The sequence below is a fragment of the Hyposmocoma kahamanoa genome, unplaced genomic scaffold (assembly GCF_003589595.1).
Source record: "Hyposmocoma kahamanoa isolate Upper Pololo Valley unplaced genomic scaffold, ASM358959v1 220, whole genome shotgun sequence".
Lineage (NCBI taxonomy): Eukaryota > Metazoa > Arthropoda > Insecta > Lepidoptera > Cosmopterigidae > Hyposmocoma > Hyposmocoma kahamanoa.
In genome coordinates this window covers 4,699,301-4,727,238 of record NW_020653740.1, presented here as the reverse complement: position 1 = coordinate 4,727,238, position 27,938 = coordinate 4,699,301, and the positions used below count along the sequence as shown (strand labels likewise).

General features: G+C 35.2%; 3 protein-coding genes and 1 non-coding gene across 11 annotated transcripts in view; 2 read left to right on the top strand and 2 right to left on the bottom strand.

Annotated features, from left to right (window-relative positions):
• The window catches only part of LOC113228008 (mpv17-like protein), a 10,319-nt gene extending 5,087 nt beyond the window's left edge, over positions 1-5,232 (top strand). The window contains exons 1-5 of one of the 2 annotated variants that reach the window (XM_026461134.1): positions 1,368-1,511; positions 2,226-2,383; positions 3,805-3,890; positions 4,274-4,386; positions 4,647-5,232. In XM_026461134.1, coding sequence (XP_026316919.1) covers positions 2,255-2,383; positions 3,805-3,890; positions 4,274-4,386; positions 4,647-4,882 — 564 coding nt within the window. In that variant the 5' untranslated portion in view covers positions 1,368-1,511; positions 2,226-2,254 and the 3' untranslated portion in view covers positions 4,883-5,232. Of the gene's footprint in view, positions 1-1,367; positions 1,512-2,225; positions 2,384-3,804; positions 3,891-4,273; positions 4,387-4,646 lie in introns of those variants that run through there. The other variant, XM_026461133.1, reaches the window with a different exon arrangement.
• Positions 3,414-3,495, bottom strand: Trnal-aag. Its single transcript has one exon. It is a non-coding gene; the product is annotated as a tRNA-Leu (tRNA).
• A 974-nt stretch (positions 5,233-6,206) lies between the features above and the next one.
• Positions 6,207-9,534, top strand: LOC113228005. Of its 2 annotated transcripts, XM_026461122.1 has the most exons (7): positions 6,207-6,423; positions 6,675-7,488; positions 7,552-7,667; positions 7,742-7,933; positions 8,292-8,475; positions 9,064-9,261; positions 9,443-9,534. In XM_026461122.1, the coding sequence occupies exons 1-6, from the start codon at positions 6,238-6,240 to the stop codon at positions 9,216-9,218; spliced, it is 1,647 nt and encodes a 548-aa protein (XP_026316907.1). In that variant the 5' UTR covers positions 6,207-6,237; the 3' UTR covers positions 9,219-9,261; positions 9,443-9,534. The 2 variants fall into 2 exon arrangements, with proteins under 2 accessions (XP_026316907.1, XP_026316906.1); XM_026461121.1 differs by having other exon boundaries at positions 6,675-7,667.
• Positions 7,370-25,973, bottom strand: LOC113228007. 6 transcript variants are annotated; one of them, XR_003310252.1, is made up of 7 exons: positions 25,878-25,973; positions 24,734-24,953; positions 23,125-23,203; positions 22,196-22,397; positions 9,864-10,042; positions 9,632-9,748; positions 7,370-7,413 (listed from the first exon to the last, which is right to left on the bottom strand). XR_003310252.1 is itself a non-coding variant. In XM_026461131.1 (7 exons), exons 1-6 carry the CDS (start codon positions 25,941-25,943, stop codon positions 9,656-9,658), a joined length of 813 nt encoding a protein of 270 aa, XP_026316916.1. In that variant the 5' UTR covers positions 25,944-25,973; the 3' UTR covers positions 7,370-7,413; positions 9,632-9,655. The 6 variants fall into 6 exon arrangements, 5 of the variants coding, with proteins under 5 accessions (XP_026316916.1, XP_026316915.1, XP_026316914.1 ...); XM_026461131.1 differs by having other exon boundaries at positions 9,890-10,042; XM_026461130.1 differs by lacking the exon at positions 7,370-7,413 and having other exon boundaries at positions 9,540-9,748; positions 9,890-10,042.
• Between the last annotated feature and the right edge of the window lie 1,965 nt (positions 25,974-27,938).

Here is a 27,938-nt window from a genome sequence, read left to right as displayed (position 1 = left end):
TAACGCATTTCTTGAGATAATACTATGTTTGTTGTCAAGTGCGATATATAGAGCTCACAAACTAAATTCCCTTCGTAATTTCTTGCTTAAGTTCATTTTGTAAATAGGAAAAACTAGTTGGTGTTTATAAATCTCCACCTTATTCTCATATAGTTGTGATTGCGCCAGTTCTTTTTATTCTTAAGTCCAATATTCATGTGCAGCTTTACGACAGAAATAGGTACGGTAGTGGTATTACCCATAAGAGTTGTAGGCCGTGAGATATACGATTTTTCTGTGAATATGATTCCGCTAGTTCTCCCTACCCTGTATAAGGAACATAGTAGAGGTAGTTCGCGCCCAGACGATGCAGTATTTTGACTAGATACGTCATTTACATTATTTAAAACAAGATTGTTAATAAAAAATTACTTGTAGGGAATTCCACTACATAGTCGTTCACCATATAGGTGTAAATGTTGAAGCGTAACGCTTCATATGAATCCCAACCTACGTCTACTCCCTTGATGATGGAAAAGGAAAGTGGAATTAAATCATGCAACCCCATTGCACACTCCCCGTGATATACTTATCCTACAGAATACTGACAAACAGGCTACTTTACGGGGCGGTTTTCAAGGTTCTGCAGCTTCACCTCTTCTAAATCCGAGTCACCTATAATAAGCCTATTGGCACGCTTTTCCACTGAATCCAAGGTGGCTAGTTGGTGTTTAGTAGAGCCATACCGTAGGTGGCAATAGTACTCCATATATTATATTACCAATGGACGGAATAAGGTGTTTAAATAAACAGATAACTGTCTATACATAGATTCTAGTGGTGTATTAAAACAACCTTCTGCTTGTAGTTGTTCAAAAATATTTACTTTGTTGAAAGATTAGTTATCTACTACATTTTTTTATAATTTCTTTAAATCCCCACTTCAGCTTCGTAGGTGAGTAGTTTCATCTTAAGATACAACTATAAAAAAAAAGGTAAAACTATTTCCGGAAATCTGGAATTCGAAAAAGTAAATAATTAATATTAATTGGTGGTTTTAAACACCCTATGGCACTTCTTGTATCTGTATGTAGTCATTTCTCTACTCATTTGGAACACCCTATTCTGACTTTTGAATATTATATTCTATTAATTAATGATATATGTATCACTCATACGCAAATATACATACTTACTTATGTACATATCCTATTGAACTATGTTTGTAGGGCATGAATGAGCAAACAGTTTTTACAATTATTCTATTAAAGGCAATTGAATGCGCTTACGTATGTAGACGTAGTGTGAAACGACGCTTTACTGATAACACTCGTATACAATCTCACAGCGTTAAATTAAATCTGTTAGGTAAAAATAAATATAGGTCCACCGTGGTTTAGATAAAAATTCTTCGAGAAAAATATCTATATTTTTAGAAAAACGGTAACCAGTGTGATACGGTTGACGATCGTGTGCGATAGTCTTTTGTTATCCTTGCACGGTTTTACAGTTGAATTAAATCTGGTGGAGGTGTAAGTTTTTAGTGTTTGATATATTTAATTAAGTGTTCCGTACTGTATGTAGGTGACAGAGAATTGGTTAAAATAAAAATAAAAAACCTGCATAGTATGTAACTCTGGCCTTGGAACATTAATGAATATTTTATGTTTTATTATGTGTTGAAATGTTTTTAAAAAAGGTACTAAAAATTAACGACTCTACAATGCATTTTAAAATTTTCAATAAAATAAAACTTTATCTCATTCTAGTTTTATCATTTTTGAAAACTCGAATGCTCGACTTTGTCACAAACGAGCATTTCCGACATTGATGTACAGGATATTTAAAAAAAAAACATTATAATGTATAGAGTTGTGCGAGTTTTCAAAAAAAATTGTTGTTAAGTTAAATTCAATATTTGAGTAACTACTTTACTCTAATATGGAAGTCACCCCGGTAGGGCACAGACGCAGGTTCGAGTTCTGTCAGATCGAAGGAATTTTTCTTTGCGTTCGACCTTTGTATTAATATTTAATTATAACAAAACTTTTCATTACTTCACTAAGTAATTTCACAAAAATAAATGGATATTAGGGTTGTAAAACATCATAATATTTATTACTAGCAATTTTACTTTACTCCGAAATTAGACTTGATTATTGTTTGACCAATCTAAATTGATCCTGCATAATTATCAAATGTATAGTACTAAAAGTTCGACCTAAAGCAGTATTGTTTTGTATCAGTTCTGGTGTGACGAGCGGCATTAAGGAGAATGGCCCGGTTGCTTGGGATGTGGTCTCGTGCACTTAACCGGCGGCCTTTGCTAACCAACGTTGCTACCTACGCGACCTTCTACGCGGCAGCTGAAATGTCCCAACAGACTTTTAATAAATTCTACACGGTAACTGACAGCTTCAGCTGCTTTAAACAAAATTCACTATCATTTTTTGAATGGCTTATCAGGGCTAAACTTTATATGATAAATTCACGCAGAGAGCGGACCGGTGCGTTTATTAACAATTTACATACTAATTCAATTGCATTTGTATTACATTCACATAGACAAATCCCGTACAGGGGATCTACTCCGGTGTTCCGAAACAATTACTGTCAAATACGTAGGTAATATTCGACCAATTTAAAAGAGACATGATGCGAATGAAGCTTCATACTTGGCATTATCCTTTGATTTGGTAGAGTATTACTTAATTGATAGTAAATGTTCGGTCATTTTAGGGAACGGGACCTAGACCTCGTGTGCCGCACTCAGTGTGGGAGTTCATGAGGTTTTACTTAAAAATCCCATAAGAATGCGAATGATCTTTAGATGACCTCGGTGACCCAACCGTGAGTTGTGCGCTGTGGGCGCTAGATGAGGAAGTTCCGGGTTCGATTCCGGTAGGACTAAATAGAAACAGAGAAAATATTTTCTAAATTTTCGTTCTCTGGTTGTTCTGACTTTAGTGCCATTGGAAGTTGTATTGTTAATCAGCGTTATGTAATTTCTAAGCTTGTGTCCAGAATCACGGCAAGGTGTGTAATTTTGTGTTAATTTTATAAAAATTAAAGTCATAAAAATTAATCAAAATGTCTTGTAATTTTACCGACTACCTTAGGTAATGATGGAAAATACCACATGTCGGAGATATAGTAGTTTATCTAATGTCACATAGTAACGTAATGTTAAAATTAACCTGAATAATAGTATTCAATCCAGCTGATAGGACAATCCTTGTCGTTCCCATGACTATAATTTTACATTTATGATGTGATCAACAACCTACATAAATAGTTTTACATAACACAAAAAAAAAATGTCCCTGATCATGTCTAAGAACGTAGATATATGCAGACACTGGTTCAAATATATAGACAATAATAACAAAAAGCCTTACAGAAAGAATAAATAAAAAAAACATAAAAATATACCTTGGCAGCGGTGGGATTCGAACCCACGCCTCCGAAGAGACTGGTGCCTTAAACCAGCGCCTTAGACCGCTCGGCCACGCTACCATATGTCTGGGATGCCGAAATTACGCATCGGTTGATGTATCGCTGCGACACGTGGCAATATTACATAACTACCTGCTATAATTAGATTTATTTGACTTCATACATTAGCACCTACGCTATGATAATATGAATGAAATTACAAATAGAGATGACGATGGTAGTGTATTATTACAAAGTACCTACCTACTGGGCTGCGTTTCGCGCTATAATTTATCGTAATAAATGACTGTTGCAATTCATATAGTTCCACTGTTACGTAGACGTCTCATTTCAAAAGAAAATATGAAAAAGTTTTGTTCTTTGTTTCAGTCAGAAAAACCCGACATAGACTGGGCGAGTGGTGCTAAAACAGTGCTCGTGGGCAGTTGCATCTACCCCCCAACATTGTACGCGTGGTACGTGCTTAATAACTTTCAAAATAATGATTAAGTACATGAAGAATTAATGTTTTAAATACAGACTGAACCGCTTATACCTACCGCAAATGGTGAAATAATACGTTTTTTTCAAAATTATTGATTGACAGCCAAATTTGAAATGATTTTCACTGTTAATATAACGCGGATGTAGCTATTGTATAATAGTTTATTAAATTACTTATACATTTAAAAAAATATATAATTATTGTTCGCAATACCACGTAGCGTAAGTTCGTTTGTAAGAAAAGAGTACCCTGTCTTGATTTTGGCTCTAATCATAGAATTTCAATGAGAATCTTCGCTTCATACGCGACATTGTCAATTTTATTGTGCTCTTTTTATATTATTTTTTATTACAGGTATAAATTTCTAGATAGAAAAATTCCTGGAGCAAGTATAAAAGCTGTTATTGCCAAGGTGGTGTCCGACCAGTTTTGTATGACGCCTATATTGTTAGCGTCTTTCTTTATTTGTAAGTACCTATCTAGATTTTTCCTTTTTTCCTGTCACATGGATTTTACTCTAAATGCAAATTCATAGTACTCGTAACAATCAAGTTGTTTTGTACACCATGCATCGTAATAAATGTAATTAGTTTGTTCTAAAACTAGGTAGATAGAAAACATTTGAAACTTATTATTTTTATCCTGAACCCTAGAACCCGGTATGATGATTTCTGAGACATCTATAGGATAATAATTATTTTAATTTTGAAATTTTTTTTTTTTTCAGTAATTAGTGTTCTAGAGGGTAAGAACGTACAAGATGAGCTTCAAGCCAAATATAAGACAGCATTTATAGCAAATCAAATATTTTGGGTACCGGGGCAGACGATAAATTTTCTTTTTGTGCCCGGGCATTTAAGGGTCGCATACATTTCTATTGTATCTTTCCTTTGGATCAATGTATTATGTTTTATTAAGAGACAGAAGATAGAAAAGCAAGAGGAAACGACTAACGGAAAGTAGGAAAGAAGTAATTAAGTACAAAATAAAGATGTACGAGTAAATAAAATTGGTGGAATCTTTGATCATGAAAAGTACTGGTGGATCACAATTTTACTTGGTTGGATTTTAACGCCAGTCTGCAATTTTATTTCATTGAATTCGCCGCCATAAGACATGTTTTTTAATATTATTAGTTTAAATGCTCAAACGAAATGTTTTCATGTACTAAGAAAGTGTCTGAAATGATACAATTGTGAAAAGAGCAATGGCGAATCTTCGTCCGTCTATTGTAACGGCAAATGGCAAACAAAACTTCGGTAAAATTATAGTCGGCGAAAAGTTTGCAAACTATTACATTTTTATGTGCAATGTGTTGTATGCATGATTTCAATATAAAAATAATTTTTATTAGTATTTCGGTCAATTTCCATTTTTATTTTGTAAGTATTTTCGAAATATATTTGGTAAGAATATTAAAAGGTTTTTTACTTTAAAATATAGTTATTTTTAAATTATTTATTAAAGAAAAGCAACAACCCATTACAATCAAATTTCACATAATAATATTACAAGTCTTCTATTAGACTTTATTTTATTCCAGTCTGTACTGTATCAAAGACGCGATGCTATTGGCCTACATTTTTACTGACAGTAAAGGGAGTATTTTTGAGGAAAAGTGTTTACTACTTAATACCAAATTTTGTTTCTTTTTTTTTCTTCCCTTCCCATTGCTTACAATTATACTTCCCTTCTGTTTTCTTACTCTTTGGGAGTATCTGTAAGAGGAGAGTTTTCAAGAATAGTTATTTGTACTTAATACTATATTTTTGTTTATGTTACTATATATATATATATTAATATTATATTGTTTCCTATTTATTCCTTTCCCATTCTACTTTTTCCCTTTTCCTTCGTCATTCCTTTTTCCCTTACTTTTCTTTTCCTTCTCTTCCTTTTTTTCTTTTTTTTTCAACAAATAATATAATATGTTGGCAAAAATGCTATCTTCTTATCCAGGATCATTTTCATTCTCTTCATACTTGGTATCGTAGACTGATCTACGTTGTAACAATGTTTAGTAGACTTCTGAAGTTTCCAATACGAGGTCGAGAAGGCTAACAAGTATGAACAAGAATGTGATTATTACAATTATTATCTGTTGTACATACAATAGATATTATTTGAATTGATTTTATTGAAGTTATTATGCAATATTATTATAAAATTCACGTCTAATTAGATTGTGTCGCATAATGTCTTGGGTATTCCTAAGGCTTCTCTTTTACTTATTAAAGTCAACGGCGATTTTTTATTATTATTGCATTTTCTGTCTCTGTAGTGGTAAGACTTCCTCTTGGATTATATTTTCATGCATTATGGCTAGTTTAAATTATTCCCAAAGTTGCTCCACGCAAGAAGGCATTGGGTTTGCGTACAATTTGACCGAATTTGCCAACGCTACGTTAAAAGATGAAACACAAAGTGAAGTTGCAATTGTTGGATTTGCAACAGCGGCATCGACTCTGATTATCTTATTTGCAGACGTTCTTTTAAGTCTTGAGGTAAGATTTTTTTTTCAATAATTGTATCTTTGGATGCGCCGCAATATTTGTGTATTTAAATAGTGTTATAATTTTGCATGTTCTATTTAACGATTTTTAGGGAAAAGCAAGCGAAGTTATTATCTTTCCGAAAGTGGACAGTGTATTGAGGTTAAATTGGAAATTAACAGTCTTAACACTCCTCAACTAAAACATCACAACTAATAGGTCACTGCATTCAAGTCTAAGATTCTAATATTTGCTTGTTTCAGTATAAGAAACGCGGTTCATCATCATTATGGACAAGACTCTTGAAACAATTGACTGCAAAGAATGCCTCCAGGACTGTCGTTCTGACATTATTAGTGTTAGTGCTACCATTAGTGTTAGTATTTTTATTTTTAGCTTTAGTTTATAAAGTATTGTGCTTAGTGGTAATTAAAAGGAAGGACGAACATTTTGTGGAATTCTTGGACAGCTTTGATGTGTTCTGGAGCCTTGAAGATGACACTAGCAAGAGTACTATAAACGCTCTCGGTGTTATAGAGTCCGATTCACCTGTTATTATTGCAAATAGTATTAAGGACAAGTTGCAAAACATATATCAAAGCGATAGAATAAGGAAAATCTTCTATAGACGTAGCCAGGAATTAGGATTTTACTATTGGAGGAAATATAGTTTGGTTGACATGAACCAGTATGTAGAAGTTATAGAAGTACCTGACAAACGTGATCTCCAGATTGTGGACTTAGAAAATCTAATGACAGAATTACAGAAGCAAGCTTTACCATATGAAGATGAAGGGTTATTTAAAATATTGATAACAAAGCAGACAGTTGGTAAATGTTTTAAGGAGAGAGGTGATTACGGTATTATATTCAGGATTCACCATTCAGTAGGCGACGGAGCGGCTTTAATCCAGCTTCTTTGCCAATCGTTCGCAGATAACAGTGATTGCTGTCAAGTGAATTGGTTTTCTTTCCCTGATGGTTGTAGCAAACGAGATTCTCCTGGAAATTTAATAGACATGATGCGGAAACTTTGCGATATTCCCATACGCTTTGTAGATGGAATTATTCGCAAACCTGATGACAGCGTCTTACATGGTCCAGGATTATTAGGGACTAAAGTATTTAAATGGACTCAGTCTGATGAAAATTTACTCACAATGGTCAAAGAAATAAAAGATAATGTTGAAAATTTAAATTTTACAGACGTTTTACTTACAGCTCTATCAAAGGGCTTGCGAGATTTTTTCACTCAGGTAAATTTTAATCGAAATAATTGAGTTTAATTACAATTTACGTTAATTTAATAATGGTATACATTTGTAAACAGAAACTGGCTCGTGTTCCAGAAGAAGTTGCAGTAATTTTACCTATAAGATTTCCAAAAACATTGTCAATTAAAAGTAACACGAAATTGAAGAATGATTTTAGCGTAACGATTTTGGATGTCCCGGTCCAAGAAAACAACTTTAGTATAATTAAAAAGAGATGTAATTTGTTACGCAGTAGTGCTGACCCTCTGGTAAGACATTTTATGTTTTTAATAAACCTAGTTCTAATGCTTTGTAACAGAAAATATTTAGGTACCTATGTTTATAGATAGCAAGTGCATCATATTTATAAGCTCGACATGAAACAATAACGCATTGATTGCTTGCTATGATTTGATTCATTTCTATGAACAATTCAAGGTCTGAATGATTGAAGAATTGAAGATCTGAATGAGAGAGGTATGAATTGAATCAACTGATTATACTGAGTAAACGTGGGAAAATTTAAACGCTTTTTTTCTAAAACGATATTTATAAAAGTTAGGAATCAAACTAGCAATTCATAAATAAAATTGGCAAGACTTTTAACAGTAGATTATTTGATTTCAGACAAACTTTTACTTTCTCAAATTAGTATGCAGCGTACTACCGAGATCAATACTGCAGCCTCTTCTAAATAGCAGTCAAGCCACTATGGTGTTCAGTAACCTACCTGGTCCAGAGACGCTTCGAATATGTGGGGGAAATGTCTTAAAATCGTTGGTGTTTTTCGTGCCGCACAAAGGAAATACTGGTAAGTAGTTAATCCTAACTTCAGCTCGGTTCTCATTTTGAAAGGTAAATCATTCTTGTATACAGTCGACAGTGATGTAAGGGCAAGGTTCTTAGAACGTTGCTTTTCTTCACGTCCACGAGCATTGACGTGTCGCCATAGTAACAACGACTTCGTAAAGTAGAATTTAAATGAATACATATCATGGGAAAAGTTTGGTTTAGTAAAGAAACACGGAAATACTCAAAATTTTTCGTTGATATGGAAGTAAAGTTTTAACAATACGAAGTGTCAAATTATCTATTATTTGAAATGTGTCCTATGTAATCTAACGCTACAGCTGTGTCGTAATGCAACACTCATCTGACGAAGACTTCGTGGTTTACGCGTCGCGATGCATACCGTCATTGTAAACCGCAAGAGACTTTTATAATGAATAAAGAAACTTTGCCGATGTATTAGATTTAGATACCTATGTATATATTTTTGGTAAGAAGTACCTTTTATTGATAGTAAAGCTACATAGCTAGATAACTTAAAATGTTACTTAAAGCAAGAGGTATGTTATGCTTAGAGTGTTAAAATATATCTTTTCAATCTTTCGTATAGGTCTTGCAGTAACAGCGTTATGTTACGGTGGGGTGCTTCAATTTGCGGCCATGGCAGATACCGCCCTGGTCTCCAGTGCTCAGGATCTAGGTCTCATTTTAGACGGTATGATAGATGAGATTCATCTATTGCATCATTTGTATTCGAACAAGTAGATGAAGATGCTCCGGTGGCACTAAGGTGGCATCTCAGTTCAAGGTTGGTAACTGTATAAATTTAGGTATACCTAAACTGTTCATGCCATTGGTCCAATGTGACTAATGTGTTTGAAGAGTTTCGTGAAACTTCTCCGACGAAGGACCTCTCAAGAATGAGGGATTTCCCTCGTACATAAACGTTATTAACGAGGAAGTACCTAAATGAATTTTGTTTGTTATAGATATGGAGACCGTCAATAAGAAGCCACCCATTTTGTATCGGAATCGAAATTTAAGATTTTATGTCAGTGATAATAAATGTTCTCGTGTACTTAACACATATCTTTTTATTTCGTAAACATAACTTTTAGAATAACTATTATATAACAATCAATTAGCTAAGAATAATACTGATCTAAACTAAAAATAACCTTAAAAATATTGAAGACCCAACATTAATCCACCCAGTTGACTTTGCCTGGTGCAAGTTCTTCGACTTGAGCCTTCAAACGCAGATTTTCCAAGAAGAGAAGGTTGCATTTCCGAACCTATAAAAAAATGGGTTATAAATATGTTGTCAGCTACAAGATAGAAGATCCGATCTTATGGAAATAGACAACTGGGCTTCCTCTATTCGAAAGGAAAAAACAAATGATGATATACCTAAGTAAAAAATATCTACAGTACACCTCTGCTAACAGTAGAGCGGCGGCGGAATCACGTTCAGCGAGCAGAGTGTCAGCGATTTGTGAGTCGAGTTCAAGACGCGCGCGCTCTGCGGCTGCCATCACATCACGCATTGTTGACTTCAACTGAAAGATCTTCTCTTCGTACCGACACTTCTGAGGCAAATTGTCACTTCGTTAGTTTAGCTCTACCGCCCCTGCGTTAAGGTTAAGGTCCTCATTCTGTCTAAATGTGGGAGGCTTGATTAAAATCTAGACATTCCCCATGCTAATCAACTGCATCAAAGTTTTTCCTACACTACCTATATATCAGTGGCGAAGAGCCCATACAACACGATTTCTATAGGCTTAATAAAGTGTCTAATTGAAGCGTTATAAAACATTAGCCTAAAACGGGGTAATGGGAGTCACTTAAGCAATCATTGTACTAATAATCGACATACAAATAAAATATTTATTGCTACTACCTTATAATGAAAGTAATATATTAAACTATTAATTGAGATAGGTAATTAATTTTGACTGCCATTGCCATTACGTGTAGGCAATGGTAGTCATCTACTTGCAATTTAGGGTCAGGTAAGTTTATTATGTATCACAAACATAGCTCTTTGCGGACACTCTGTGTAACATGCACTAGTACCATATTTCATTGTCTTGTCCGAATTCGTTGCATATTATGCATCTATTTCCTTCTGGGTGGCTAATCGAGGTGTAATATAAATATTAATCCACAACATTTTCACTAAAATAAACGTCTTAAAATTTCATCGCGCATCGCCAAGTTTCCTATAAAACGCCTGACTGGTTTGTCCGACGAGGCAAGCCATATCGCCGACTTCCCACCCGTCTATGACAACCATTTTGCGTATCGTTTCAATTACGAGAATTTTTAAGGCACGTCAACTTGCGTTAAACCAAGTCTGTGAGTGAATAATAATTAGCAATGCACATGTGTGACATATGTAAGCGAGAAAGGTAGATTGTTTGATCATCGTAGTAAAGATAATGTGATTTTGATGCGTCCTGTTATTGGTGGCGGTATATACCTAGGTACTATTTGTTTTTATTGAAAATAATTATGGCAGCCGAATTGATCAAGTGCGAATGGTTATTATATATATTTATAGGCAATTGTTGGAATTTGTTTAACTGTATATTGTTGAACTTTGAATGTAACTAGATTACATGATATTATCATATAATCTAGTTACATTCAAAGTTTTGTTAAATGCAATTCCATCATTAGGTTTGTTGGTAAATAATTTTGTATTTAATTTTCTCAAGATTCATTTACTAGGCATTCTCAGTTCCAGAAAACAAAATTATCCACTCGTTTCAGATTTTTTCATACGTTTTAATCATACTTTGATTACAGAAAAGTAGAAACAAAATAAAAACGGTTCCAACATTCAAGCCATACATTTGCATGTCGATAATGACTTATCGATAGATTATGGTACATACAATACTAAAGAAATCCTCCATTTGTAGCGTTAAATTTTCGTTTATATAAACACTACATACTACGTTCATTCTGTAGTTAGGGCAGCTCCATTCCTTTATTTTTTTCCATCCTCTAAGAGAATAACACATTAAAAAAGAATGTAGCAGAATTCTTTTGAAATCTCTGCGAGCCACCGTCTTTTTGATGATAAGTGTTTACTCTTCGCCAATGCTAATTACGGCATGATATCCTGCTCATCAATACCATATATATCTATGGCTCAATACCAAGAAAATAGATCTATAAAATCATTAGACAAGGACTAGGGACAAGTTGTATATACTTGGCCCCAAGATTGTTCAGTAGATAAGGGCTATTACAAGGGCAGTGCTGTCATAATCGTAATGCGCTTATTTAACTGCCTTCGTGGTAGAGCGGTTACCATGCAGAGGTCTCGGTTCGATTCCTGGGAAGGGAGAAATGGGCAATTTTCAGGTTAGTTTTGTCTACCTAATTTCGGTGGCAATTCTTATTATTAAGTATTAGAGTAAATTTATTGTAGTGAAATATTAAATACTATTTCAGGAACTACACTCGAATATTAAGTAATACTTCATGATAATATTCTAGAAAATTTAAATAAATACTAAATAAAAAAGATCACCACAAATTAGGTTGAGAAAATTTGCCTGAAAATTATCCAAATATTTATATGGCCTACGTTTATTTATCTCGTGAATTTGGGTGTGATTTGTGGTTGTCCATGTGTGTGTTCATGGTACCCACGATACAAGATTTCCCTAGTGCGGCTATGAGTGTGTTGTGTATTTCGCATCCTCGGTATGATAGGTAAGGCTACATCATCAAAATGACAACTTATCGGGCGAGAAGTTCGAAGATTCTGCGAACGAAATTGGTCGATAACTTTTGTATGCTTAAACAGAAGAGCTTCAAGTTAGCGTAGTGTTCATTGGATGGATCGATTTGTTTCATGTAGTTTTACGATTTTCATGTGATAAAAGCGCTTTTGACGTATAATTACGCCTTCATTATTTTATTTATTCGGGTCAACAACAGTTTACATTCACAAGTGTTACAATTTAGGAATTATACTAATTTAGTAAAAGTAATTAAAGTTAACGACAGTTTAAAATTTGAAAAATTAAAAAAAAGAAAGTCTTGTCCAAACAACTGAATAATTGTGTGCCTGTATCAAAACTTGTGAAGTGAGAGTGTTTGTGTGGCTGTACACTCAATGAATCAATTATGAGATTGTTGAAGCAAAGATTATTAATTATTGCAACTAAATTTGTGCGCCTGACGGTTGTACAATAGCAAACGTACACGAGCCAACTTATGCAATTTTCTTTTGTAATTTTTAGCTTGCTATTACACTCGGCAATACACGGTGTTCCCTTTTTTGTTTTCACAAGTCTCTTTTATTTGGAACTTCCTGAAATTCCCAACATGGTCCTACATCGAAGCCGGATTTAAGAAGATCACGGAAATAATTTGTTGTATGTGGAAATTAGTGGAGAATTAAGAACAACACGTCGCGCATATTTTGAGGTCAAGGGCATCCAAGGGCATCCAAGGACGAAAGAATCAAAAGTGGCCAAAACTGGAAAAATGCTTAATTAATGACTGTTAATTAGGGAAACTTACTTCTTAATTACCCCCAACACTCTCATTCAGGTAGTATAGAACTTGTATGGTAACACTGATTTGTGATAAGGTTAGTGTTGGCGTTAGTTCAATTATAATTAATTTAATTACTTGTTCTCAGTGACTTAGGTATTTGCTAATATAAAAAATCTGTAAGTAACTTAGTTCTATATTATTTTATAACTTCACTTTGGCGTGTACGTAATTTACCTATAATTGGTGCATAATTACTTAATTTAATAAATTACTTTGCAATCATAAAGATTTGTAAATTAGCGTAACTGTTCTCATTTATGTTCATATTTCAACATTTAATCAGCTGTGAACTGTTAATAAAGAGAGTATATTACTTAGGTTATTTACTCAAATTACTTGTAAACCGTTCCAGGTCTAGCAACCGCCTTCCAAAATTACTGAGAGAGACACAAAAAACGAGGAAAGTGATCTAAATAAGAAACGTGCTAGCTACAAGGGTCGAATAAACGTTTTTGAAACTTATTTGAACTCATTACACGTGCATTCCATGGAAGAAACGGAAATAAACGAGTTACATATTACAATAATTTTATAAACAAAAATGTTAACAAGCCTAGTTTACTTTGGAGAAATTTGAAACATACCACCTTACCTGACAAATTATGCACAAACATAATTCCTGATCATCTAAATGATCCGAATAAAATCAATGACCACTTTCTGAGCCTGCCGATGTATAACGAAAATGACTTAGAAAAAATAAGTGATAGCAGGGCGTACAGCTCTAGTGTCTTTAGGTTGACATCGGCATCGGAAACAGAAGTATTAAAGGCAATAAACAACATTAAAACAAATGCATCTGGCCACGATAATCTAAATATAGAGATGGTTAAACTGACCTTGGATGTGACCCTGCCGGTGATTACAGCCATAATAAATAGGTCCATAGAAACAAAAATCTTCCCAACGTGCTGGAAACGAGCCCTAGTTAGGCCTGTCCCCAAAAAAAACTCCGTTGATAATTTAAAGGATTTACGCCCGATATCAATACTGCCCGTGCTATCGAAAGTATTAGAAAGGATAGTGCTTAGTCAGGTTCTCAGTTACGTGGAAACTACAAACATAATACCGAAGTTTCAGGCGGGTTTTCGTAGGGGATACGGCACTGAATCAGCATTACTGCATGTTACAGACGACCTGACGGAGGCGTCCGATAGAGGGTTGAGCTCGGTCATGATACTATTGGACTACTCCCGAGCTTTTGATTGTTTACATCCGGATCTACTCGTAGCAAAATTGAAATACTATGGTTTTACACTCGATACATGCCAGTGGTTCACATCATTTCTAACTAATACAGAACAGATGGTGGTCGTGAGCGACAAAGATGGCTCAAGTAGGTTTTCGTCACTTAGAGCGTTAGTGAGAGGTATGCCCCAGGGGTCCTTGTTAAGTCCAATAATGTTCTCCATTTTCACTGCCGATCTACCTGGGTGCATAGAGACGTGTAAATACCACTTGTACGCAGATGATACCCAGCTCTATTACTCTTTTGAAGGTAAAAATGGCGGAGAGGCAATCAGGAATATTAATCATGATCTTCAAAAAGTTCATTTATGGTCAAAAAAGAATTCTCTTGTTTTGAATCCAGTTAAGTCCCAAACATTAATTCTAGGTACTAAACTCCAAATAAAGACCGTCCTCGACTGTGACGAAAAAATCAAAATAAATAACGTCGAACTCGAGTTGGTAACTTCTGCGCGTAATCTCGGACTAGTGTTGGATGGCGAACAAAGATATGTAGAGCACATAAATACCAAAATTAGAAATAGTTTCTTTAAGTTGAAAACACTTTATAAACATAGATCATATCTTAAAGAAGACTTGCGCCTCCTCTTGGCTGACCTACTTGTGCTATCACCCTTCAATTATTGTGCTACCATTTAAGGCCCTAGGATAAATAGCAATACCGAGAGAGCAATACAGCGAGTACAGAATGCGTGCATTCGTTTTTGCTATGATGTACCTAAAAGACAGCACATAACGCCGTATCTTAATTCAAAATTAATCCTTAATATGAGCGCCAGAAGAGAACTACAATATGCCTGTACAATCCATAGAGTAATCTGGAATAAAAAACCAGAATATCTTTTTGAGAAACTTACTTGGAAAAAACATTGCTCAAATAGAAATCTCCGTTCCGGCGCTCATAATAAGCTAAAGATTCAGGCACATAAATCAGCGCGTTATAGAGGGTGTTTCAGATTTAATGCAGCAAAAATTTGGAATGATTTACCTCCGCCTTTGAGGCATAAAATGACTGTGGACACCTTCAGAAATAAATACAAATCTGCATTAATTAAGAAGCAGTTTGCGGCTGAAAATCTGAAACACGTTAGCTGCAAATTCTTGGCATTGAAGGATTTCTTTGTGTAGACCCTACTAGTATAATACACAAGATACATCGCATACACACATACTCATACACACAAACAGGCACACACCACATCACACACACACACACACACACACACACACACACACACATATTATAGGCTTATCATAGTAAATATATATAGAATTCCTAAGCAAACTAAAGCAAATATTGGTTTATTTTTGCACAAGCTTGACATACTATTAACTTATCTTACTGAAAACTTTAAAAAGAAAAAAGTTGTTGTATGCGGTGATTGGAACATCGATATTTTGAAAAAAAATTACGCCTCTAGGGATCTTATTACTACATTGCAAAACCACAATTTTGGCCCCCACATAGTGTCACCTACGCGATTAAAGTCGTGTCTTGACCAAATAGCCAGCAATATCAAAGCCGTAGATGCTGAAATTCATCACCTGGGTCTCTCAGATCATGAAACAGCTCAAACTTTATGTGTAAAAATAAAGAAACATAAAGCTTATAACTCGTGGTACGAATACAGACGCGACTATAACTCGGTGAATATAAAAAAGTTTTGTAACTGCATGCGCTCTCTTTCGTTTTCAGAAGTCATAGACTCGGCTATGATGAAGACTGCGTTTGGCAGTTTTTACGATTTATTTTCTTTAATATACAATCTATGCTTTCCTAACATAATAGTTAAAGTAGGCAATCGCCTTACAAAGCTACGATGGCTCACTAAAGGCTTAAAAAAATCATGTAAAACAAAACGAGCTTTACAAATGAGGTATATAAATGATAAAACAAATAAATCAAGCAGTAAACAACACTACAAAAAGTACAATACACTGCTTAAAAAATGCTTACTAAAATCGAAACGAATTAGTAGTATTAAATATATAAAAAGCAACACCAACAAATGTAAAGCAACTTGGAACACCATATCAGATACTCTCTCAAATTGTTCCCATATAAATGACATTAATTCATTAAAATTCAATAACCAATTATATAATAATCCTGTTGACATTTGTAATATTTTTAATAATAATTTTATGCAACTTACAACTACTTCTACCTTGACTTATAATTACATGACATCAAACATTCAATCTACAATGAATTCTATATTTTTGACATCGGTCACGGAACAAGAAATTTACAATATAATAATGTCATTAAAAAATAGTAAATCTTGTGGCTTTGACGAGATAAATACAAATATTATAAAAATGTGCGCTTCATACATATCATATCCCCTAGCACATATTATTAATCTTTCCTTCGTTGAAGGACTATTTCCCGAACAGTTGAAGCAATGTATTGTTAAACCGTTATTTAAAAAAGGTGACAGTTTAGATCCAAACAATTATAGGCCTATTACTTTGATACCCATTCTATCGAAGATATTTGAGAAAGCATTCTTAATTAGACTAAATAGCTTTATAGAAAAGAACAACATACTTCATCCCTCGCAGTATGGTTTCCGTAAAGGGAGGTCCACAACGTTTGCTTGCTATGACCTTCTAAGAGTTATAACAAAAAGTATCAATGAAAAAATACCAGTAGCATCTCTTTTTCTCGATATGAGCAAAGCGTTTGACTATGTAAACCATCCGAAACTATTGATAAAATTAGAAAAATATGGAGTCAGAGGGAAAGCTTTTGATTGGATTAAGAGTTATTTAAAAGATAGGACACAGAGCACGACAATAAATAAATTTAATGAAAGTTCGAAGCGTCTCATAAAACAATGTTATTACTCCGAGTACAAAATAAAAAACAGTGGCATTCCACAAGGAAGTATTTTAGCCCCGATTCTATTTACACTCTATATAAATGATCTTCCAAATGCCATAGATCAAGAATGTATTCTGTTCGCGGACGATACCACCCTTATCTTAAAATGTCATGATTTAAATAACTTTGAAATGAAAATAAATGAAGCTCTACATAAGGTTATTGAGTGGTTAAATGCAAATAATTTAAATATTAATATTAGCAAAACGAAATTCATGCAATTTAGATCATATAATTATAATGCGAGACCTGTTCAAGTACAACATAATAACCAAATGGTAGATACAGTCGACTGCTATGGTTTCCTAGGAATACAATTGGATGAACATTTAAACTGGAAACATCAAATTGATCATGTGTGCAATAAACTAAATAGATTTGTTTTTGGTCTACGTAGACTGAGGCAAACTGTATCTCGCGACGCTGCAATGATGGCCTACCATGGGTACGTCTCCGCAGTATTAAGCTACGGACTTATACTATGGGGAAACTCAGTAGACGTAAATAGAGCATTTGTGGTCCAAAAAAAGTGTGTTCGCGCTATCTGTGGAGCTAAAAAGGATGACACCTGCAAGCCACTTTTTAAAAAGCTAAATGTCCTGCCTCTGGCCTGCATGTACATTAGAGATATCTGCTCGCTTGTAGATAACCGCCCACACCTCTTTAAAAAACGCGCTGAAGTATTACAGAGACGATTGAGAACTAAAAGAATGAATCTTTTGTATCAACCTCCTTGCTTTAAAATCATATATGAAAGAAATTCGTTTAACATGTCAATTAAAATATATAACCATTTGCCAAACCACATAAAACATTTAAGGGGACACGAATTTAAAAAAACTTTAGCATCTTGGCTAATGGACCACTGTTTTTATACTGTAAAAGAATATTTAGAATTTAGGACTGATTAATTTTTAATTTTATTTTATGACATATGTAAATTAATTTTAACTTCAATAATTTGCATACCTAAGTGCAGGTTGAATACTGTTACTATTACGTTTTCATAAGATCTGAAAAACATGTATTTTTATGTATTCATGCAAATATAAACTTTGACTTTGACTTTGACTGTGACTTTGACACACACACACACACACACACACGCCGCTCACGCACACACTCCCACACGTGCCTAGCATTAAGGTTGCCTAACCTAATTTGTTTTTTATGTAAATTTTTATTCATTCATTATATTTGTTTAGAATAGCACAATTAGTTCAAAATGTATGTATATTTTAGCCCAGCCCTCGATACTCTTGTCCCGCATGTGATCTAAGGGAGAAGGGGGTGACTGAAAACCAGCGCTGCGACTGTCCTGGACAGGAGCAGCACCAGCTGAGACACCTCCTTTTGCCTCCTGTACTGCAATGTTTATAGTTGGTAGTCTAGTGGTTGATATATGTATAGTTGTTATTTTGTTTGTTGTAACAAGGAGGCAATAAAGAGAAATTTTATTTTTTTTTATTTATTATTACAACTACGAATAAGTAAGATTGATTAATTGTATGCTCTATACGACGAAGTTAAGACAAGAATCGAGTGCATTACCGATGAATTTGAAGCACAATTGTCTGCTCGTAGCGATTTCGAGTGCCGTGACTTTAAATTGGTATCAAAAGCACAACAAATCACTGGTGGCTATCACAAATCGCGTAGCAATCCAAGTTCTAAGGCAGGCTCCTCCCGTTTTAACGCCATTAAATTGCCTACAATTCAGTTGCCAAGGTTTGGTGGTTCATATGAGAATTGGTTAGAATTCCACGACACTTTTTATAATCTCATATACACGAATGACGACATAGACGAAATTAACAAATTTCATTATTTAAGAGCGTCTTTAGAAGGGTCGGCTAAGGTAATCATTCATTCCATTGAATTTTCTGCTTCTAACTACAAAATAGCATGGCAACTCCTATGCGACCGCTTCAACAATAAGCGGTTATTAATTCAAAATCACGTCTCTGCTTTGTTCAATATCGAACCGATCGCGAAGTAGTCTTCGGCATCATTAAAACGCGTTATTGATCAGGTAAACAAAAATATACGCATGTTAGAATGTTTAGGCGAATCAACAAAACACCGGGACACACTGTTGATTTATATTGTCACACAGAAGTTAGACACAAAAACCTTTCGTGAGTGGGAACAACGCAAGGGTAACTTCACCAAAGATGAATCTATTACGCTTCAATCGTTTCTTGATTTTATGCAAAACCGGGCAGACTTAATTGAAACACTAGAAGTATCACACCATAGTACGAACACTCACACTAGTTCACAGAAAAACACGAAACTAAAGACTATTGTATCGATTCCGAGCGCGAATAACAGTGATAATAAGAGTTCTTTTAACGCAAAGCCATGTCCAAAATGCAATGATGACCATAAACTAAACAATTGTGCGCAGTTCTTGGCGCTGAGTAACGATGCACGTCTTCAATTAGTACCTAACATGAAGATTTGTTTTGTCTTAATACCGGTTCTGCATCGGGAGCGCAGTGAGCGCGTCCCTACCGCCGCCGGCGCAGACTATAAGCCAGAACCTAACGTCAACTTAACGTTATCGGCAAATATTTCTCCCGCCATGCATAGAAGCCAGGATGAGGTGTTATTGTCAACTGCGTTAATGAAACTGTATGATTCGGACAATCACGAATATATTGCTCGCGCTGTGCTCGACAGCGGCAGTACATCCTGCATTATGACGGAAAGCATGTACAGGAAGTTAAATCAACCCTGTAGCCATATAAATAAATCTATATTAGGCATTAACAATGTTTCGTTACGAATTATTAAGAGGTGTCGCGTGCCTATAAAATCTTTACTAACTCTCTTTCTCTACTAACTTACAATGTTTTATTTTGCCGTCGATAACGGACATAGTGCCGTGTTATCCTATTGATTTGTCGTAGCTCAATATTCCCATTGATGTATGTTTAGCAGATCCTAATTTCCATACACCAAACTCAATCGATTTAATAATCGGTAGTGACGTGAAACACCCGAGAAACCATTAAAAATCTTTCAGTTGAATACTGTAACGTATGGGACTGCCAGCGCCCCATTCCTGGCTACAATGTGCCTTAATCAGTTGAGTCTCGAATGTGACCATCCGAAAGTAAAGGAAATTGTCACACATGATTTTTATGTCGATGACTTGCTGACTGGTGGAGATGATTGCGCGGAGGTCAATGATCTGCGTCGCAAAATAACTTTTGTTTTAGAGTCAGCTTGTATGCCATTGAGAAAATGGAAATCAAACTATGCCGACCTGATGTCTGACTCTGTAAATTCCTCAGTTGATTTAAATGTTGGAGGAAATGAGCCAAGTAAAACACTGGGCTTAGGTTGGCAGACTCAGGATGATTGCCTTTGCTTTGCCATCGGTACAACAATACTTAGTGGCCACACCAAGCGTGAAATGCTTTCAGTTGTATCTCAAGTATTCGACCCATTAGGACTTTTAGCTCCTGTAGTAATAGGTATGAAAATAATGCTGCAACAACTGTGGTTGCATAAACTATCTTGGGATGAGGCGTTGTCACAGTATATTGTGGAGGCATGCCCAAGCAGCACACTCATATCTAAATATATACTAAAAGATATCTAATAGAATTTAATTCGATTGAATATTTTAAGAGTTCAAATTCCCTCAAGATATCTCGAAGAAGGTTTCTAGATAATTCAAAGTAAAAGTGGGCACAACTAGTGGGTAGGTAGTGTTAAGAGTGATTCTTATCTTTTTTCTCAAGTAACCCTTCTAGAATGCTACAAGACCATTTGTAGAATGTAGACAGTTTTTATTTAGTCTTGTAGACAGTTTTTAGATAATTTATAGTCTATGATAGTTTTCTTAGTAATGCTATTTTAAAACCAAAATACTAAAGCGTTACAAACATAAGACGCAATGCTCTTAATACCTACTAATAGATTTCAAGTTTAATGGCTTACAAAATATAAACTATCAAAATTGCAACATGGCGAAATTAGATATAATATTTCTGACTTTTTCGCGCAATGTTTAATCGGTTCGAAAGCGCAAATTGAAGTGCAACTTTAAATACATTGTGAAAAGTGATGTAAAGGCTGCCATAAAAGTAATGCGCTCGCTAAATTTTAAATATTTATGTATTAAATATGAACTTAATAAAAATACAGTTATCGATTTTCGGTTTTAAATATTTATAGAAAGCTTAAATATACAAAATAACTCGCAAAACAAACCATTTCCAAGAAGTTCTAGGTTTTTTCAAGCTAATTTCAACTTAGATTTACTTTTTAAAAAGAAAAGAAATTTTTCTCGGCTACTTCATACTGTCATTCTTTAAAAATAAAAATGGCGATAAGAATTTAAAGCTTTTTTTCAAAACACAGTTGGAGCATTTTATCTATAGCTTTATCTATAGAAAGACTTTAGAATACAAAAATATTATTTTTACTTGCTTTAGTTTACTTCACCTTGTAGAAGAACTTACACTCCTATGAAGTTTTTATGATTGTTTACAAAACGCGTTGTTTCTAAGCGATTTTTTCTTTTGACAGTATTACAAAACCTTTATAAACGGTTGAAGTGCAAGCACTCAACGCGCGGCGGCATGTTGAAGCAAAGATTAATAATTATTGCAACAAAATTTGTGCGCCTGACGGTTTCACAATAGCAAACGTACACGAGCCAACTTATGCAATTTTCTTTTGTAATTTTTAGCTTGCTATTACACTCGGCAATACACGGTGTTCTCTTTTTTATTTTCACAAGTCTCTTTTATTTGGAACTTTCTGAAATTTCCAACAAAGATAATTATGTAATACAAAACGTAAAATATTGAAAAAATATATTAATAAATATATGTATAAAATATACTGCAAATTGTAATGACATTATAAAGTGTAAAAATAGTGTAAAATTATACCAAGGATACGATTTCCTAATTTCTGTTTGGGTTGGCACTCGCGATAGATTGTCAATTTAACATCAATCAATTTACCTTGATTGTAATAACCGGTAAACAAATTCTCCTACCTGAGCAATTCTTCTGTCTCTCAAAGCTAGGAACTTTTCGCCGACGCTTAGCAGCGCCTGATGCGCGTGCGTCAACCGAGCGTGAGTCATCCTTGCACGTTGCCTAAGTCGCGATAACGTTGCATCTCGTGTGTTTAGTAAATTGCACCGATCATCGTATGCACGAAGAAGCGTCTCGTAACGTTTTGATAGTTCTTCATATCTATAAAGTTGATGGTTTTGTAAATCTGCGATGAATGATACCTACAGATAATCATTTGGGTGTGGGGCAATTTGATGAAACGGCATTTCAATCAATTTTAAAAGAACAAAAGGGAGAAGACATATCCTATCAATGCTGATGAGATCGCATCAGCGAAAATGAAAAAATACTCAGAGCTTTCCCCAGAATTATCACCATGTACATTACTGACATCGCCAGCGTTGACCGTAGACCCATCAGCAAGCCGTTGACGAGAGTTTTGAGCAAGAGACTCAGTATCTACATTGCCATTAACGAGATCATCAGCCCCTTTATCACCACCTGTACGTCGCAGAGCTCTTCGGAACTTTTTATTTTAAAGGATTATTTGTAATTTAAGAGTGGAGGGATGTAGATATATATTGGAGTTGGCTGCATGTGCGCTGCATTCCACACGGACCAAACTCGGAAGTTAGTAATCGATTATAGGTTTGCAATCAGCTGAAACGTGTTTCTTTGCCGTGCCCTAAAGTGACTTCCTTTACATGTTACTACGAAACACTCAAATCACAATCAGAAATAAAGAAAATCGGGGTAAAGGTCTGCGGTAGGTATATTATTCTAAATCATCTCTATTGACATAAGGACTACGTAAAATATGTGCTATACGGCACGGTCATACTGCACTGTATACCTACATTACTGCCCTACAGCTGTAGTTAAAAAGTTTCAACACAAACTTACTCACTGGTACTGTAAACACACAATGCTCATTGTGGACCATGATTCGGCGACGTCAACTTGGCTTCGTGTTGGTTTTGCAGCATCTGCGATTACAAGTATTAGAGTCTATGCACACGGCGTATTTTATACGCGCCACAGATCCGCTGTAGTGAATCGATTTGTAACGCACGCAAACATCGCGTTGTAAGCATTCGCGTTATATACTCCACTGGAGTTTACACTGCGAATTTCATGTAGTTGCTTCATTTAAAAAACTAATAGAAATTAATAAATCGAACTAAAATTTAAATTATCTTTTATAAAAATGTGCGATACATACTGTCTGCTTATACGCCCAGATGACGGCGCAGAGTTTAAAATACGGCACATATAAAATACGCGGCGTGCATAGGCTCTTAGGAGATTCTCTGCTAAGTTGCTAAAATAGATACCTTTGAATTACTAAAAATTTACACAATTCATTATTTCCATCGGCCCGCTTAGATGCTTTTCAAACTGTTTATTTGCTTGTTAACTAAGGGAATCGCCACATTTTTGACTCTGAATCAGCTTGAGCTGGCCAGAAAAAGCTTGATAATATGTTCAATCAAAAGAGCGAAAAAAACGCGTGTTTCGCCTGTGTCGAGTCCCATCTTCCTTCGTCCATAAAATCTTTTCCGCTCTTATTAAATAGAATAGAAGCAATTTATTCCGTATAAAATCACAGTACACACAGTATACCTACAGCCTACAGTATTGTAGGTATAGTGTGTGTACTGTACTACAAAATACTAGATTTAAAACAAATGGAAAACACAACATCCCTCATTTGTCGTATTAGTATTACACGCATGTTAACACATAACAGGAATAAAAAAATATAAAAACTTGAAATAAATAATTATGTAACGAATAAATAATTAGCATAATAGGCAACGTGTGCTCTGTGCTGTTGGCATATGGCATGTAGGTAAAATATTTTTTCAGATACATTCAAGTGGATTCCGTGTCCATAAGTGTGGTAACTTCTAGGTCAATGTTGTAAGTATGTAAAAATGTGCATAAATAACATTGACTTACAAATAAATGGACGACGGGTCTAATACAAAAACCACGAAAAAAATGTCCCAAGTCAACCTATTCGAAATTTAAATTGTTATGTCATCGCAGTATCGCGCTGTCCGTAGAACAAATGAAGACTAAAGCGGAGTGTCGCGCTCTGTATACGATTTTAGCGCCTTACAAGTGCGGACACTTTTTAGCGCGGACCCGACGTCCATATAATTGTAAGTCAATGATAAATAACTATAATTTTTATTAATAAAAGGAACTGCCTCCAAACTTTATTTATACGTACATACAAACTGAAATTAAAAAGTTAACAATCGGTTGCAGAAAGTGTGAGTAACCGGATTAATCCCTTAGTTTGTCACCGTTTGAGGTGAAATATTTTCTTCAAATGTAAATGGTACCAATACTGAGGTACCCTCTTTCCAACAAAAAAGAATTCGGTTCACAAATGCCGGAGTAATCGTGTAACATACACACAAAAAATACAGTCGAATTGTGAGCGTCCTCCTTTTTTTGAAGTCGGTTAAGAATAGAGATTGGGATAGAATTTAGAAAGAAGCAACCTGTTGTAGAGCGTTTCGTGGTCTCCTTTCTTGAAGTTGAGCTTTGAGAGATTTCGCTATCCCACCAGTCGGTCAGGCTGTGTGTATGAGAATGCGTTGAATGGCATTTTACCAGTTGCTTTTCATACTTTTTAGTTTTATGTAAACTGCGCTCGAGGCTCGAGAGAAGCTTACACGCATTTTGTAAACCGTTCATAAAGTTCTTTTGATTGATGTCTCTCTGGAAAATCAACGTATTTGTAAGCTAGGGGCCGTATTTGCGACATCCTGTAGTACAGTTACGTACAGTCAAGAGCACATCAAGCTTGACACTTTGTACTTTGTACCGTTCTTATGGTAAGCGGCATAGAGTTGGATTTAAGTCTTAAGCGTCAAACTTGACGTGCTCTTGAGCCTGTACATTAATATGTCGCACACGAAACCAAATTAAAGTTCTTTTGATTTATGTCTCTCTGGAAAATCAACGTATTTTTAGGCTAGGGGCCGTATTTGCGACCGGTTTTGTTTGCAAGTGGCGATTGTGTCTAGCCTCATCCCTTGCCTTATTAACGTTTGTTTTGTAAAAACCTTTTATTTAAAATAAAAATATCATCTAGCCCTTAAATGCCTTAGATTGACTAGAACCAGCACGCTGCGGGTGGTCGATAGGTACTGACCGCAAGGAAAATGAACCCTTAGCGCCCAGTTATACGACGCGAAAGTTTTCGCGCGGATTCTGCGGCGACCACCTAATCACCATGCTTTCACGTACATTAATGGCGAATCTGAATTCAATTTACTAAGTAACAACATCTATATTCATCTGAATAACACAATAATACAACCGCGTGGTCGCCGCGTATACCAAACACAAGCCAGTTCGTCAGGGCGCCCGGGATGCTCACGTCAAGTTAAAACGTAAGGTTAAACAAATAGAGCGTACTTTGCCATGACAGTTAGATGCACGCGGTCGCTGCGCGGCGGCATCGTGGTCATCGCGCGGCGTGAGCGTGATTAAACTCGTGTCGAATAAATGCGCCCTTAAGGTGGTAAAGCGTCAACTTTGTTGGTTGCACATGAATCCTTGTGACTGTTTTGAAGAGATGTGGATATTCAGGACTGAGGGGACAATTTTCAAAGGAAACCCAGAGAATAAAAGACTCACAGCAGAGTTTGAGCCAGCATATTTGAAACCTCCAGGTGTGTAAACAGTATTATGTATAGAGTTCATTCTTATAAATTAAACTACTAAGCAGCCTCTTAGAAAAATAGATAAAAATCTATCTGTACCAAATATGATTGGTTTTAACGTCAAAACCATAGAGTACTTTATTATGACCATGGAACTTCATAGGAAGTTTTATGTGTAAAGCTTAGACTATGGAAACTAAAGGACATGTTACGTTGACATATATAAATCAGACGTTATATGTATATGATGCATTTCGACGTCGAAAACATAAACATATTATTGTCTTTGTTTAACTATTACGTGCCGTCTTAAGCCAAAAGAGATAGCATTACATTGGTCTGTGTCAAACACGGGAATCGAAAATTCGTAACGTCATTTTAAATGCCAACCGTGGCCATTTCAAGTACATGAGGTACATGATACCGTTGTCAAAGGGAAGTACATCAAATGTCAAAACAAATGTTTTTCCAAATGTATTATTGAATTATTCACATGTATTATAATTAAATTGGACAAAAATATTGACAGTGAGAATAATTAGGTATTAATAAAAATGCGACGCTGCAGCATTAAAGGATGCGGCTTTAGAAAAACTGCAAATCAATCGAATGTTACATTGCACAGGCATGTGTTATTTTTTTGTCTATAAATCACACAATAGCCCGAATATTTTATGTGATTAGACTTATTTAAGTAGTTTATTTATAAATCTTGCCAAATTTTGCTTTTGTTACTTTAGATTGCCTGTTTGTTTGTATATTTTGATGATTGTTGTTAACGATTATTTTGAGATAGTGTTGATCTTGTAAGCGTACATATTATCGATATTCTGTTATTAAAACAATTCACTATGAGGTTTTTATTGTTTTGTTATTATTATTTCAAGTTTTCCTACAAATGAAAAAAGGAAGAAATAATGGTTGGAAATCATAGGACTGCCGAATATAAACGGTAATATGCACGTTGATTCTGTACTTAGGGCAGCTCCTTTCTTTTATTTTTTTCCATCCTCTAAGGTGTAAAGTATCTCTTTGGTCGGGAGGAAAACCATAGAGGATAGGAAAAATAATAATGCCACCATTGATCTACATAATATATCATAGATTTAGTACGTAGTTTATACTAATCGCGTTAAGTCAAGAAAAATACCCTTGATCACGACAGATAGGAAGGAATTAAAATAAATAAACAACGCACACACTCATAGCTCCGCACTAGAAAAAGATGAGAGAAATAAATGTAGGCCATACAAATATTTCTCCGGACCTTCTTTCTCAGGACCTCAGCATGTCTGGCCAACACGGTAACCGTTCGGCCACGGAGGCAGATCTTTATATATATATGCGAGCTACGTACCTTTTTAAATCATCCATCATCAACTTACATGCATCCACTGCTGGACATAAGCCTCCCCTTGAGCACGCCAACTCTCCCGGTCTTGTGCCGCACACTACGTAAATGTGGCTAAGTTGTGCCCAAATGCCGCCCATCCCAAACGAATAATCCTGTCAGCTTCCTTCTCGAAGTTGTGCTTGCCAAGCTGGATATTTTGGCCAAGGTAGACGTAATTATGCACAACCTCAAAAGTAGTCCACCTAAGGTTACAGGTCCCGGGCTCACATGTGCGTTGAACATAACTTTCGTTTTGTCCAAGTTCACCCTGAGACCTACTCGCTGTGAAGAATAGTTTAATTTGTTCACCTTAAGCGATTCTTCACAGTTTAAATCATTAACAATAAAATAAATAAATGTAACAGGATACAAATAAGGATACTTCAATAATCTTGTTCTTATTATAGTTAAAAAAAGGCAGACGTGTAACTAGCGTCCGCGTCGTAAAGACTAGACAACTTTTACTTACTCACACAGACTCATTTTATTTATAGGAGGTAAATGGGTATAAATGGGTAGGTAAAGGAACACGTAAAGATATTAGTTGCTCGATTAAGAAGGGACTGTTAAATAGGGAACACGAAAAAAAGATGTAACCTAGGTCTCCCTTATTGACGTTGGCACAAAGTAGTCTACAAAAAT